This window comes from Xiphophorus maculatus, chromosome 16, assembly GCF_002775205.1.
Source record: "Xiphophorus maculatus strain JP 163 A chromosome 16, X_maculatus-5.0-male, whole genome shotgun sequence".
In the NCBI taxonomy this organism is placed as follows: domain Eukaryota; kingdom Metazoa; phylum Chordata; class Actinopteri; order Cyprinodontiformes; family Poeciliidae; genus Xiphophorus; species Xiphophorus maculatus.
In genome coordinates, this window is record NC_036458.1 from 21,029,007 (window position 1) to 21,044,608 (window position 15,602).

At 38.5% G+C, this 15,602-nt stretch overlaps 1 protein-coding gene across 2 annotated transcripts; it reads right to left on the reverse strand.

The window, feature by feature from the left end:
• Positions 1-201: 201 nt before the first annotated feature.
• Positions 202-10,445, reverse strand: LOC102231511 (cysteine protease ATG4D-like). Of its 2 annotated transcripts, XM_023349348.1 has the most exons (11): positions 10,269-10,445; positions 7,588-7,851; positions 6,339-6,422; positions 6,078-6,251; positions 4,200-4,482; positions 4,046-4,110; positions 3,027-3,154; positions 2,738-2,816; positions 2,564-2,640; positions 1,839-1,958; positions 202-811 (listed from the first exon to the last, which is right to left on the reverse strand). In XM_023349348.1, the coding sequence occupies exons 2-11, from the start codon at positions 7,778-7,780 to the stop codon at positions 644-646; spliced, it is 1,371 nt and encodes a 456-aa protein (XP_023205116.1). In that variant the 5' UTR covers positions 7,781-7,851; positions 10,269-10,445; the 3' UTR covers positions 202-643. The 2 variants fall into 2 exon arrangements, with proteins under 2 accessions (XP_023205116.1, XP_023205117.1); XM_023349349.1 differs by lacking the exons at positions 6,078-6,251; positions 6,339-6,422.
• Positions 10,446-15,602: the final 5,157 nt, after the last annotated feature.

Consider the following 15,602-nt stretch of genomic DNA (forward strand, 5'->3'; position numbering starts at 1 on the left):
ATAATCTATAATTACATTGAATTAAAGAGGAGTTTTGGAACATTGTATGGTCATTTACCTCAATATTTGCTAAGAATCCTTATAGAAAAGTAAACTGATGTGTGATGTCTTCAAAGGTGTTCACAAACAGATAAATGGGTGAATTGCCATTAAAAGACACCAACAACAAGCCGCCATGAACAAATGCTTCATAGGAAAACATACATTTAGAGAGCATGTTTTATTATTTTGTTTAAATTCAAACAGGGTCATAAATCAAAACTTAGAAATCCGCTTTTCCAGTCCATGTAAAGAGCAGCTTATGTAGCCACTGGAGCATAAAACACACACATTGCACGGCAATGCTTCCCTTTAGCCGGTTCGTGTTACAACGCTAATGCCAAACAAGTGACACTTTTGTTCCTCTGAGTTCTTCTGCTAAAAGGAATTAATGCAAATGTGTTTTTATTTAGAATAAATACAATTTCACAGACGCACAAAACACCGATAAAAATACAGCAGAGAGGCGACTAAAACCTGGTCAGTTCATAGTCACTGGACCTGTGTGTTCCCGGCCGAGTCCTGCAAGCTTGTTGAAGAGGGAAGATTGCGAATCCTCAACGGTTTCCGCACAGACAAAAGGCCCATCTCCTCCGTTTCTTGTTCATATCAGAACAAACTCGTCCATGCTGGTGCCGTCCTCGTTATTCAGTTTGTCGTTTCTCTGGATGCAAGTGATGCTGCTGCTGCTGATGCTTTCCTCCTCCACGTCCCGACGCTTCTCCTCGGAGAATATAAACATGGGGTACGTCTCTGCCGACGTGGAGACGGCCTGCGGAGCAGAACGCGTCGATCAAAGCGCTGAGTTTTAAGATTAAAGCACATCGAAATATCTGTTTAAGCCTCTCTGAATTTAAAGGGGAGGTATTGTGTGTTTTCCAGCCACATTGTATAATTTTATAGCAAAATCAAGTAATTATGTTACCGTCAGTTATAAAAATGCTTTGTATATCAAATATGACTTAGAAGAAATTTGACTTTGTAATTTAACGCCTCGAAATTGGGCCTCTGTCTCTTTAAGAAGCTCCGATTCTTTCTGAAACGCCGCCTTCAGGAAATTATCACATGGCTCCTCTACGAACACTTTAGCAACATTTTTACTGAGAAGTAGCTCAAATAATGAGCTCAGCAGATTTGCAGTTCCACCAGATGTTTGCCAATTGCTGCTGGCTAGCAGGGTTAGAATAGTTTTGGGGTTTCTTTATTGTAGCTTAATTTAATTTTGTTGTGACTCTAATAAGTTTGAGCTGGGTTTTAGAGTGAGTTTTCTAGTTTTCATTAGTTAGTCAACATTGTTTAGCTTTAGTTTAGCTTTTATAAGTTATACAATTTTACAGTAGTTTCATACTTGGTTCGTTTTTGGGTGCAGAATGCAAAAAGGTCAAAGCATTCTATACATTAATATAGAGGTTTTTTTCTCCCCATTAATTAACGTTTTTATTCATTTTATGTCACAAAGATGTTTTCTGAATTTAATTTTTGTCATTTTGTTGGTTTTAGCCATCTTGATGGCTAGTCTGAAGGAGCCGAGTAGGGGAGTCGTGGGGATTGCTGCTCTGTCAGCGGAGGAGTTTGTCTCAAAGGCGGAGCTAAGTCCACCCAAGCGTTTAGCACAGCTGAGTAGTTGCCACGGGAGATTAAAGGATTTCTCAAACATGCATGAAAGAATTAAACAACACCCCAAGTGTGTTTTTGATGAGGGCGTAACATTATAACATTATGTCAAAGCCAATTTTACACAACACTGCCCCTTTAATAAAAAATGCTACCTTTGATGAATAGCAAGAAGAAAATCGTACCTCGTTCACAGCTGCACACATGAGCTCAAACTCACTTTGATCTTTTGCATAAAATCCTATGGTACAGCTGGGATCCATGCGGGAAAAGGCCATTTTCCTGGGTTGCTTACAGTGAAACGACTGCAAACAGAGACGAGAGAAAAGATCAGAAAAACATTCACATTGATATGCAAATACTCACACAACTTTTCCACTTTTTGCCATATTACAACCAAGAACAACCATATTGGGATTATTGGGATTTTCTTTTGTCGTAGACTAATTTTAAAGTAAAAGAAAAATAAGTTTGAAAACATGGTTTTCAAAATTCTGTTTACTGTTTGTACTGACAGAATTTGTGTACGCAAGTAATTTTAACCTTGTCCTGTTTGTTTTTAGCTAGACACGTTAATCATTGTTCAGGGACAACAGACGTCACAATTACGCAGCACCTTTTTTTGGTTTGTCACATAAAAGCCCCCCTATAAAGTTTGGCCTTTTAATATGAGACGATCACAGTGAAATCTAGCAAATGATCAGCAACGAGAGATTTTTTTTTTTAATAGTGTAGAACTAATTTCTGTCAGTTCAGACAGAAATCTGAACCGACAGAAAAATGACAAGTTATATTTGCATGAATGATTTTTTTTACTATGTTTTAACGGTTGATAAACTGAGCAGGTGTCACCAGATGAAACGAGACAGAAAGTGATAAAAAGGGAAGGAAGTGAAATGCTAACTCATACCTCTAAGGGAAAGTTGTCCTTTTTTATGTTCACTGCAGGCTGGCAGTAGTGAGGGTCCAAGTACAGCAGATGGTTGTCTTTATCAAAACAGGGGTGGACGGAAGGCAAAATGAATTTTTATTTAAAAACAGAGATTAGATGGATCAGATATTGTCGTGACGTCACCAAGTGTACCCTGGAAGCCAACGAAGAACAAAGAGTGCTTTGGTTTGCCACCAATGATCCCGATGCAGCACTGCAGCATCAGAAGTTTCTAGAAAGAAAATGCATGAATAGAACATACCTGTTGGTTGTTGTTTTAGCAGGTAGAACAGAATAAAAATGCAATTTCTGGACATTTTAGCCTATTTTATTGAGCAAAAATTGGCTCATTCCAGACTCTCGCTGACTGATTAGCACATCTCTGGTCATAGGATGCCAATTCTCTCCTCATTAACAACAGAGCCACGTGTGGTTCAAGTACTTTGACGCAGGGGATGTAGGAAGGATTGAGCTCCTGTCCTCCGAGCCGGACAGGAACCAGGACAAGGACGGACTTCCAGCTTTGAGGGAGGGGCCGTTCACACAGCCCTCTGACATCCTGGAGGTAGACTAAAATAAAAAAATAAAGAAAAGTAATAAAAACTATTAAACTACAGCATGCTGAGCTAAAAGGGTAATTCAGCTTCATATTTACTATTAGAAATGCACCAATTGGAATTAGATTGAAAACTGACCGTTTTCTGTTAATCACTTTTTTTTTCTCATCCATTAAAAGCATCAAACCAAAGAAATCTCATCATTTTCAGCTCTGATTCACTTTTTTGAGTTTAATAGAAATCAAATATTTTTTAGCTGTATACAGATTGATGGAATCATTTTGTAATCCTGCTGGATTCAAAACTTCTCCAACCTATTAAAGGGGTAGCATTACATATTTTCCAGGCATGTAGTGCCATTTTATAGCACAAAAAAGTTATTATGTAACCTTCAGTTGTGATACAAATGCTTCATATATCAAATATTTCACATCGTAATTCAACGCCTTAAAATTGGGTCTCTGTCTCTTTAAGAAGCTCCTGCTCTTTGTGAAACTCCGCCTTCAGGAAGTCATCATGTTGTTAAACCTTTAACAACGTTTTTAAATCAGCCTTTCACGGAGAACTAGCTCCTATAAAGAACTCATGATGCTAACTGGTGTTTGCTAATTGCTGTTGGCTAGTCTGAAGGAGCTCAAAGGCGTTTGCATGGTTTGAAAGGTTGCCACGGGAGATTAAAGGATTTGTCAAACAAGCATGAACAAATCAAGGTAACACTCCAGGTATGTTTTGGATGTGGGAATAACTTTAAACACAATGTAAAGCTATAAATAGCCGACTTTACATGACATGGCATCATTATAGTTGTTAGACCGTAATAAAAAAAAAATTGGAAATCGGTTAAGACAAAGAAAACCTGACCGGCACATCTCTAGTTTACACATGTAATGTGGAAACCACTTACTGGTGCAGTCTTGTGCAACATAAATGACCAGATTGGGGAGATCCACCGAAGCCGCCACAGCTTTCCTGAAAACAGGACCACATTCACCGTCAGAGTACGAAGAATCTCCCGCTCTGACGCTCCAAGAGCTGCGAGGGATTCATTCACTTCTCACTTCAGGATGTGAGCCACGATGGATGGGCCGTACCAGTCGCCGGCCTTCTTCCCTGAGCTTTGCCCCAGCTCCACCAGCTTGTGTATGCCGAACGGGGCCGTGGGGTGGTCAGCGAACCAGCCCACCACCCTCCTGTGTGTGGCTTCCATGGGTCTGTCCAGAAGGGAGCCGACGCTCAGCTTCCGCCCCCTTTTACTCCCGACTTCCCCTGCCGTCCAGTCGGCCGGGTGGAGCAGGTCCAGGTCGTCCTTGACGGAGGAGTACCGCACAGGCCAAGTCCAGTCTAGAAGAAGTTCCGAGACTATTTTTTCCCCCCAAAATGTTATTTAATTACATCATGCACAGTCATGGAAGTAAAAAGTTTTTAGCAGTTTTGCAAGCTTTGTAGCTGCAGTTTTTGCTGCGACCATTTTCCCATTTTATTCGATTTTGAAAGAGTTGACGTCTGTGAGTTCACTGCAGCTACGCCTGTCGCCATAAGCAGTTAACCAATTCATCAAATCGCAGGATAAGTTAGAATGAGCTTGATCATTTCCATTCTGATGATTCATATTTTTTTTAAGGGAAATGTTGTTCATGGAGACTTCATGATTCCATTTTATTTATGATTTCAGTTGTGTGTGGTTTTTATTTTCGTTTTGTTCGTTGTTTTCATTTGCTGCGTTTCACTCTGGATATTTAAAATATCTTACCGTTCCAGAGTGAAGAGTTCTGTACGAAGTTCATTTGTTCAGTTTAAGAGTGAACTTGCATTGTTATGTCATTACTATTATATTACTTGAATATGGTCTCAAAACAACAATATTATCATTTATCGCAGTAATTTCTGTGATAATTTATCATCCAGCAAACTGTGTTACTGTGACAGGGCTAACTGCAGCGATACAATCTTCTATAAAATTGCATCTTGTTCCTGCTCTCAATGTTGTCAGCAGTTATAGGTGTGACAGTTCTCATGCTTACTCACCGCCATGTGTGACTCTGTGACAGTTTCAGTGAGGTTCTCTTTGTAAATTAAAAGGGTTTCATTTGAATGCCGTAACATTTAAGTTAGCAGCGTGAAGCTAATAACTATTTTAGTTATCGATTCATCTTTTGATTGTTCTGATTAAATAGATTTTTTTAAAACTGGCACATTCTGCAGATTTCTCATTTAAGCTTTTTTTTTTATAAAATATTAGAAATACATAAAAATATGCAAATAAACAAATAATTTTATTCTATTTTCAAACAACAAAGAAGGCTTCTTAATCTTAAAAGCAAAAATGTGTATATTTTTGTACATTTTTGGCTTAATTACTGCTCTAAATGTGTTTTTAGCAAATGACTTATTGAGTCTGTACACTCGAGTCAGCGATTAATTGAATATTAAATTAGTTGACAATTACTTCAATCATCGATTCACCACGATTAATCGGAATCGATCGTTTCAGGCCCAACAACAACTGTGAGATTTGTGGATACTTGAGCCCAACGAGCAGTTTAAATGAAAGTCATTCAAACTGTGAAAAGCATTTAGATTGTCATGTAAAGCAAATAATTAACAAAATACCATGCCTGGCCCAAAATACACACACAAAAAGTGTCACATCAACAGTTTGATCAAAACAGCTAATTAAAAGAGCATGTTTTCATTTTCCTTCTCCCATTACATTATATTTGCTTGTTTAATTGTGTGTGTTGTGTCAAGAAAACCCGAGATCATCCCACTTCCCCATGCTGGAGATTTTAGTTTAACAGTAACAATAAAACAAAGTTATCTTTAAAAATCAATCACACAAGTGACATCGAAGACCCAACAGTAGACTCAAGCTTCAACGAAATCAATCTGGTTGTGTGTGTCGTTTTTGTCTCCTGCAAACTTTGCTTTGTTTTCACCTGCGGGCATCAGGTGTATGAGCAGGCCGTGAGCCAGCAGCATCTGGCCCGTACGCAGAACACACCCCCAACCGCTGTCTGTGGTCAGAGAGGAGCCCGGCAGCTGAGGGAAGCCCCGTCTGTACGTCAGCCACAGGAAGGACGCGAAGGAGCGGCGGAAACGCTCCCCGTCCCCTGAAAGGGTTCAGAGACGGAGTTGAAAACTTTTTCGAAATGTTACGAAAAGCCGCGCGGTCGAATGTTTGGTTTGGTTGGCCGCACCGCTATCTTTGAGATTGTAGGTTTTCCCCAGCATGATGAGTGGCGAGCTCTTGTTAAATTTGGATTTCTGCTTCAAGGACCAGCCTGGTAAAGTAAAGAGAGGGGTCCATTAATTCTTCTTCTTCTTAAAAAAAAAAAAAAAATACGTATTTGTTGTACGGAGGCAAAGTATTGATTAATAAATTAATCTAAATTTGATTAGTCTTATGCAAGTAAATGATAAGCGTCCATTTTCTCAAAAACAGAGCCTTTTATGTCTGTCCATAACATGACGAAGTAAATTTTTTATAATATGCTGAATTTTTTAAAAAATCATTAAATTTTAACATTATTTTGTGTCAGTTGTATAACATGCTGACTGAGTAAACTGAAAACTGTGGTTCTCAAGTAATTAAACTTAGTCATATTTACAAAATATAACCAAACAAGAACCTTTTAAGTTCCTGAGCAGAAAAACAAAGGATGAAAAAAAATTAATAAATAAAATATGTGGCAAAAAATTAAATTCCCACGAACAGAAAAAAATTCACATAGAAGTCCCGTCTGTGGTTGCTTTTGAAGAAATATTAAAATTTGGCTCCATAAAGTGCATTAACGTGGGACAGCCTTCGAAACTCAACCGTACTTATCGGCACAATGTTTATTACTGTCATGTTGCAAGTTTTTAATTTTATGCAGGGCCGCTGTAGATGTAGAAAAAGATGAGTAAATTTCCGACAAAACTCAAGAAATTTTCTAGGGAAAAACACGTTTTTTTCCGGAGAATTAATCTAAAATTTTTTTGAGTTAACTGGCGGAAATTTACTCCTATTCTCCATCTACAGCGACCATAATACGCCGTCGTAGACATCCTCCCTTTTGTAGCATATCAGTGATATTGATACGCTTTGCCATGCAGCTCGGCTGAATGAACGCAATTAAGGTCAAACTTAACGAGCTTGTCAAGTGTTTATTTCAAAACAGAAATGCATAAAATGCATTTTGTGTCCCGCACTGGACTCTGAACAGTCATTTGTTTTTCCCGTTCTTCTGTACCGTCACCATCTTTAATCCTGGAACCCCAAGGATAACGCCCTCTGCTGGATGGCGGCCAAACTACAAAACTAAAAGAAGGTCTAAGTGGATGTCAGTACTTAATTGACTAAAAAATGAATTTTAACCTAATAAACCATTAATCAATACTTAATCGTAAGTAGATTAATTGTTTGAATCTCTAACATGTAGGGAACAATAAAAAAAACAAACTGACCATATTTGACGCTGTTCCATGCTGAGACCAGCTTGGATTTCAATTTGCTTTTGTCCTCTGCAACCCGGTCCTCGTAGCACATCTCCTGACTCAAAGACCCAGCAGACACAGAGGGGAGGAGGTCCCAGTCATCCAACTGGTCGACCGCGGCGGACCTGCCGTAAACATAGGTGGAGGACGTGGTGGGGTCCATGACTACAGCCAGCCGATCACCATGTCCGAGTGAGTAGTGCTGCTCCCATCTCTCCTGATCACCACAGAGCTCTATGCGCCGTAAAACACAGAACATAAAGCGTTAACCGTTTCCCACTGTCCACACGTGACACAAGTAGCCGTCCACAATGAATCCCACTGCTGCTACTGGCACAAACGAGCTCCTTTCCCACCGCGTCGGATCAGCCAATAAAAACCAAAGCAAAAGGATAATAAACGGAGACAGCAGACATGTGACAGCACCCTGCGACTAATGGAATTTCAGGTATGTCACTTTAACTGCTGCAGCTGCTGCTGGTTCCCAGCGACACTGGCACAGTCATAGTTGTCACCACATTGTGGTTGATGTGAAAGACTTCACACACTGTCAGAGAACGCTGCGGCCGGGCACTGGGTCAGTCAGCTGCAGTGCAAAATGGAGGAAACGGACGAAAATAAATGAAAAACAAAAACACACCAAAAATAAATTAACTTGTTTGTAATGGTTGGTTATAACAAAGATTGGAATTATTGAACTGCTTGGTTACAGACGCTTTCAGTCTGCTGATTTCCAAGCTAAGGGTCAGGACCCTCACAAGAAAAGCCCCTAGGCAGGTAGTGTCCAAATGCTTTGCCCAAGTTCTAAGTATTCAGGGGCCACCATTTTATTCCCCCACCCCCACAATTGAAAACTTTTAATTATTATTGTGAATTCTTTCTCTTTTACCTCCACAACAATAAATAAAACATGTCATATTTGACCTTTTTTTTAATTCAGAACTTTTGTTCGTGTCAACACGTGACATGTTTATTTTAAACTGCAAATGAATGCAATAAATGAATAAAAAAAAACTATTTGCCTTAACATTTACAGTCATTTCACTGTTTGAGCTTATTAGTTTCTTTTTTTTTTCTTTCTTCTAAAGTCTGATGTGTAAAATGTTTTTTAGTTTATTTCCCGCAACAAAAGTCCAGATCTACTTCTGCAACTTTGCTGGATCTGGATATCAGATGTTATATCTGATATCCATTATCAGATGTAATGCATGAGTGTGCCTGAGTCTGCTTGAATACAAACATGACGGATGTTTGCAACACAGCTCATCATGAGATAGAAATAAAAGCAAAAAAATAAAATATTCTAAGTAAAGAAAAGTTATTGGTATAATTTTCAGCTTAAAAAGTTATAAACTTGGCATGGAAAATTTCATCCTGAAGAAAAGAAAATTACAAAGAGTGTCAGAGGGCTACATGTTGCGGTCAGGAGTCACATAAAATGATTCCAAGGGCTATCAATGACCCCCAGGCCGCACTTTGGACACCCCTGACCTAAACAGAGAAAATGTAATTGATGCAAACAAGGTTTGTTCCTGTTCAAGCCTCACTACACTATGTCACTGTGGAGAATCGGCTGCTGGACGGATGAGTTCACGAAGCTCCACTTCCAGCAAGTCCATAACAGGCATGTGACCGACTCTTAAGTGGTGGAGAAAATGTTGAAAATAAATTCACTCAATGGAAACATCAATTTCAACAAAACTCTTGTTTTTTTTTTTACAAGAGGCGAGTTTTTTTGGCCACATTTAAATTGGTGAAACTGTGATGGAAGCACTTTTTTTTCCGCATTACACAAGTCACATGATCGACAACTGGACGTTGCCACTGGTGCAAACCACGCAGAAGACGACGACAGGAAGTAGTTGGAGGATCGTGTTATTTTCTGACTTATCTAACTAACTTATTCACATGATCTTAATTGTTTCTTATTTAAAGAAAAAAGCGCAATTGCAAAATTAAACTTTTTCAACATACTGAAAGTTTTACGCTCATTCGTAACGGAAAAGCAGCTTAGTTATGATCAAAACAATATCATTCTTTGGTCAATTATTGGAACATGCCAAGCTATAGTCATTACAGAAAAAAAACTGAATAAAGTTAGATTTAGCAGGTAAGACCACAATCAAGGTCTACCAGGAAAATGTTCTTATTTTTAATTTATTTATTTACTTTGTTATTTAGGAACATTAATTTTTTTTCTTAAGCATTATTAACATTTTAATTTTCTGGGCGGAAACGTGAAAAAATGGGTGAGAGGAAACACAAACTATCTCTTATTATCATAATTAGTTTAATAATCTAAATAAGTAGACTAAAAGCAAATAAAAAGTGTAAGTGAAGTAAAATTTCAGACATTTGATGGCTTAAAAATATTAATATTTCATCATTTTAGGGAGAATGGTTAAAAACATAAAAATCCAGATGAAACATTACTTTGTTAGATCCGATCCTACTTTCTATTCTGAACAGTAACAAAGTCAACGTGCTTTGTGCTCCTCGTGCAGGAGTCTTAAATGCAGGTAGCATCACATCAGGGCCATTTGCACGTGATTTGCAACGACAATATAAATATCACCATGGGGCCATTTTAATGACTTCCAGCCGTTATAGGACACTTTTAAGCGGGTCCTCGTCAGTAAAATAAAGCTCACCTTCTCTGTGGTGTCGTCATTTCTCCTCCGTCCAAACTGTGATACTTTCTGACTACATTTATGAAGCACCGCCGCGCTGGTTTTTGTTGCGTTGCGGTTCCTTCGACTCCAACCTACGAACTGTCGAGCGTTGAAACAGCAACAGAGGACAGAGCGAAGTCATTTCCTGTTTACGGCGGTCACGTACTCGACCTTCTGTGATTGGTCAAACGTAGGGAGCCTCTCTCTCTTTTCCTCTCTCTCTTCTGCTGCACAAGCTGTGGCAATATGGCAAGCCGTTTTAGCATAAATTCGGTTTCGTCTGACTGTGCATTTTAACTAGACAAAACTACATTTTGACTATCCGGAATGGTCATTTAAGATAGCTGCGTTTACATTCTGACTAGTAAGAATAATAATTCGAGATATCTTCAATTACATTTTGACGAGTCACAATTCCTTTCAAGATATCTCAAATTACGACACTGGGTCCGTCATTTGACGGGACACGTCCGTAATTGCAATTTAAGATATCTTGAACTTAATTATGACTAGTCAAAATCACAATTTTTAGATATCTGAATGAAGAATTGCGTGGAAGGCCCTTTGTGCTGTCCAAACAGTTGCCTGCAGAATTTTATGTTTCCTGCACAAAATTGTCAGTAAATGCCACAACGTAGAAAGAGCTCGGCGATGTTGGATATGCGGAGAACGCAAAACTTCATTAACTAGAAGACTGCTTCTCACATCTGCAAAGAATTTCCTGTTTATTCATTTCCGACAAACCGAATGCACTTATCTTTTGTCAGTTTTTCTATTTGTCATTGTTTTATCAAACTTTCAAATTGCCACATAAGTCAGGGACGTTTTGACTATACAGGATACATATCCAAGATATCAGTAATGTCATTCTGACTAGTCAGAATGTTAATTTAAGATATCTTATAGAACAGCTGTGTAATTCAAGATATCTCGAGTTCATTTAGAGATATCTTAAAAGGACTTTTGACTGGTCAAAATTACAATTCAAGATATCTTTAATTTAGTTTTATCTAGTCATTATTTGCTTTTAAGATATCTATAATTTAGTTTTCACTAGTCAAAACTACATACCTCCTATCCAAAAATAAATTTAAGATATCTTGAATGATGTCATTCGAGATATTTTTAGTTAGAATTATGACTAACTAGTCAAAACTAAAATAGAGGTATCTTGAATTTACTTTATGACTAGTCATAATTTAATTGTAGATATCTGAAATGTGCATTTCAGATAGTCAGCAATTCATTGTAGATATCTTGAACTGAAGTCTCCATACAACTCTATGGTAAATCTGACGTCATTTCGACTAGTCAGACTGTAATTAGAGATATCTCAAATAAGCATTTTGTCTAGTCAAAATATAATTAGCGATATCTTAAATCGCTAAAACGTCTAGTCATAAGACAATTTGAGATATCTGGAATGTAAGGGCGGCAAAACCGAATTTATGTTAAAACGGCTTGCCATACTTGCCATAGAGGAACCGTTGGCTCAGAAGATGTGCTGTGGTGGTTTTTTTCTTCTTCAACTCTCTCGCAGTTCCAGGTCGACGCTCGGTAAGAACCAGGTACACGTCACTGTCGGACGACGGGGAACGCGAAGGCGGTGTCCCTTGTTCAGCCCGTCAGTTCCCGAAGCCACACACACAAAAATAGTAGGTCACCTCAGGCTGAAAGGTCAAAAAGCTCACGCGGGGTCAACTCGACTACTTCTGAGACTGCGGCAGGGTCAAGTATGGCAGCAAGGCTGCCCAGACTTTTTTCACACTGGAAAACACCTTTCCCATTTCAAATAAGTTTAATCATTTTATTGGGATTGTTTTCTTTTTATCTACCCTGCAAGTAATTAAACATATACAATATTTTAATGAAAAGAAAAGGAAGAAAAAGAGCATATTATAGTAGGTCCATATAAGAGTCTCGTATATTTGTGCCGACCAAAGAAAACTGTACAAAAACATGTCTAGTTGGCATAGAAATAGTTTTTAAGGCTACATTAAAAGTCAATGAGATCCTTCTGTGAAAGCACTGGCTGTTTTTAGCCAAACCTTATACGTGCCCAAGTCTGTTTTTAAATAAAAAGTCGCTGGATGATTGTGGCCCTGAGTAAGAGGGGAAAAAAACACATGACTCACGAAAGAAAGTACTTTGTATCTTTAAATTTAAGAAGATTGGAAAATCTTCTTAAAGATGAGCTCAAATGGCTGGAGGGCCAAATTTGCGGTATATTTAAACTACGTTCCAGGGCCACGCAACATTTTCCCCAGGCTGCACTGGTGTTGGCTGTCATTTTCATCCAAACATTTTCCACTGGTTGTAACAGTACAACCATAAACGTGAGCGTATTTTATTTGGACCAACACAAATGATCACATGACCAAAATGGAAAACAGTATGCATAGAGATTACAGCAAGCATGCAGGTTCTCGACTCAAGATAAGATCTAAACAGAACTTTTTGACCTAGATGTGCGCCACTATTCAGTCGAGAAAACTTAACACAAAATGCACCATTGAAGAAAATCTCAGATAATACCAAGGGTTTCTGACACATTTTATTTCCTTTCTAGTTGGAATTTCATTTGACATTAGTTATTCACAAGAGCTGCTGTAAAAAAAAGAAAGAAAAAAGGTCAAACACTTGGACACACATGGACGCGACAGGGATGTTAGCAACTTCGACCACACATATATGTTGGGGTATTTAATGATCTATTTCAATATTACGCGGAATATTTTCAACAGTACATCGGCATCTTAAATAAATAAATACAAAATTCAATAAATAGAATTTAAAAGAAAGAAATGTAAAAAAAAGCTGGAACTCTTCCCACATCTACGCTCGAAGCCAGGTGTTTATGTTCGCTGTATGAAGAAAAAAATGAATCCGTTTTTGAAACTGTCCCAACATTATCTCAAACTACATTTCCTCCTTTTGGTCAGTTATGATTACCAAAATTATTTGTGTTTGCTAAATGTCAGAGAGAGGATTTTTAAAAATTTGCTTTATAAGATATGAAGGCCATATAAAGTATTGACATGGTCTTTTAAAGTTTCTGATAGGTTAATTTATGCTGAATTTAAGTTAAGAGGGCAAGATACTGCTTCATTATGTAAAATCACAAGAAATTAGGAAAAGAATTATACAAAGATTTGCACACATTTAATGGGACACTTTGAAAAAACTCGTTCTTTTGATTTAGAAAAAGTTTTACCACTACGATGGGGTGGTTTGTGTCAATATTGAAAGTAGTTTATCTCGCAAAATTGCAATGGAAAGCCCTTTTACATCATCAACAACTGGATGTTGCCACTGGCGCAAACCACGAAGAAAACGACAGGAAGTGGTTGGAGAATCATGGCGGCATGTTTTTTTTTTTTTTATGACTTTTTGCCTGAACAAACTTATTCACGCGTGATTTTTTATTTATTTTTTTTACCCCTCCAGGGGGTCTTTTGTGGGCTCTAGTGTCCCTTATATGATAGTAGGCTGACAGGAAACGGGGAAGGAGAGGGGGAAGACATGCGGCAAATGTCGTCGGGTCCGGGAGTCGAACCCGCGACGGCCGCGTCGAGGACTCAAGGCCTCCAAATACGGGCCGCGCTAACCACTACGCCACCACGGCACGCCCCATTCACGTGTGATTTTAATTGAGTTTCTTGTTTAATGGAAACACCACAGTTGCAAAATAAATTTTTTTCCACTTCTCAACATCTCAACTGTGAAATACAGGGATGGCATCATCATGTTGGGGGAATTTTTTTTGCTGCGGGAGGGACAGGTGCACCTGTCAGATTGCAAAACATCATCTGGGACTTAAAGTTTGGGCACAAAGCGGTCTTCTAAATGGACAATCGACCTACTCATGGAGCCTAGTTACAAAAACCGGCTTGAAGAACACAAGATCAACGTTTTGTAGTGGACATCATAAAACATCATAGTAATTTTAGGCAGCGCTAAAAAGATGTATGTAAGGTGACCTACAAATGCAGGGCAGGGCACTCTTGGGAAAAAAATATTTTTAATCTCAATTAGTTTTTTCCCTGGTTAAATAAAAACCTGAAAATCCTGACTCTGTTCTATCAGGAGTAATGGGCCAAAATTCCAGAAAACTGTTGTTGGAGAGAAAGAGACGAATCTAAATATACATTTCTCTCATAATTGCAACATATAATTAATAGAGATAATTTTAGCAATCTTGACAAAAGGAAACTTGGCGTAAACCAGACAACAACACACACAAAAAAACAAACAACTGTCTTTTCATACAGTGAATGTAAAGTACTGACTATAAATGTATTGATGAAACGCAACATAAAGTGCAATTTGGTCACACACGAAACACTGGTGTTTATTGCTAAAACTACAACATCATGAGAGATAAGATGGAGATTGTAATTGAAATCAATGTAAACATGTCTGCCTATGCATAAAAACTATAAACTATGCACAAACAAAAGTTCCGCAGACTGAGGATATGGGACACTTAACGTTCCTGTTCTCTAAAACATCTGGCTCTATGTCATGTTGTCCACAAGGTGGCAGTCTAAGACAAGTCCGATACCTTGACACTACATTTTAACACACAACAACAAACGAAGACCTCACCACTAAGGTACTCTGAACAAATCTATGCTCCAGGCTTTTCTCACAGACAGTGATGCTCAGTGTTACAGGACTGAGCACTGATGGATTGCATATTGTTTAACATTTAAGTAAGAAAAAAACCCAACAACAACAAAGATGACCACATAACCTTTAAGTAAAAACACTGGCCCTTCCCGTTTCACCTAATATGATAGATACCACGAACTGTAGCTTAGCGTGAGTGAAAAAGAGTGACAGGAAACCTGCTCTCTGCTCTAAGTGCTACTTTCCATGTGCGTCTTTACTTGCTACCACGCTCTGAGCGAACATATTGTACATACTTTAATCTAAAATATAGAATTGCACATATCACTATAACCGGCAGACACCACCTTTAAAAATGAAACAATATATGTCTGCTTGAGTTATTGTAAGCTTTATGCTGTTTTCTGTATTTGTCTGGAGCACAATGTAAACTTGGACATCCAGGAGACACAAAAAGACGGGACAATAGTGGCATTGGCAGCACATTGCATAGTGTCCCTGTGCAAGTTCATCTAATGTATTCCTCTCAATCCCATTGACAGTCGGCCCTTAAACAGAGCCGAGGGAAACTATCTGATCCATCCTTCAACTCTGTCACTGCAAGCATTTTGGTTTCTTGGTCCAGTTTCTGCTGTGTGTACAGCGACTCCTCAGCCCGCCATACAGAAGGTGTCACATTCT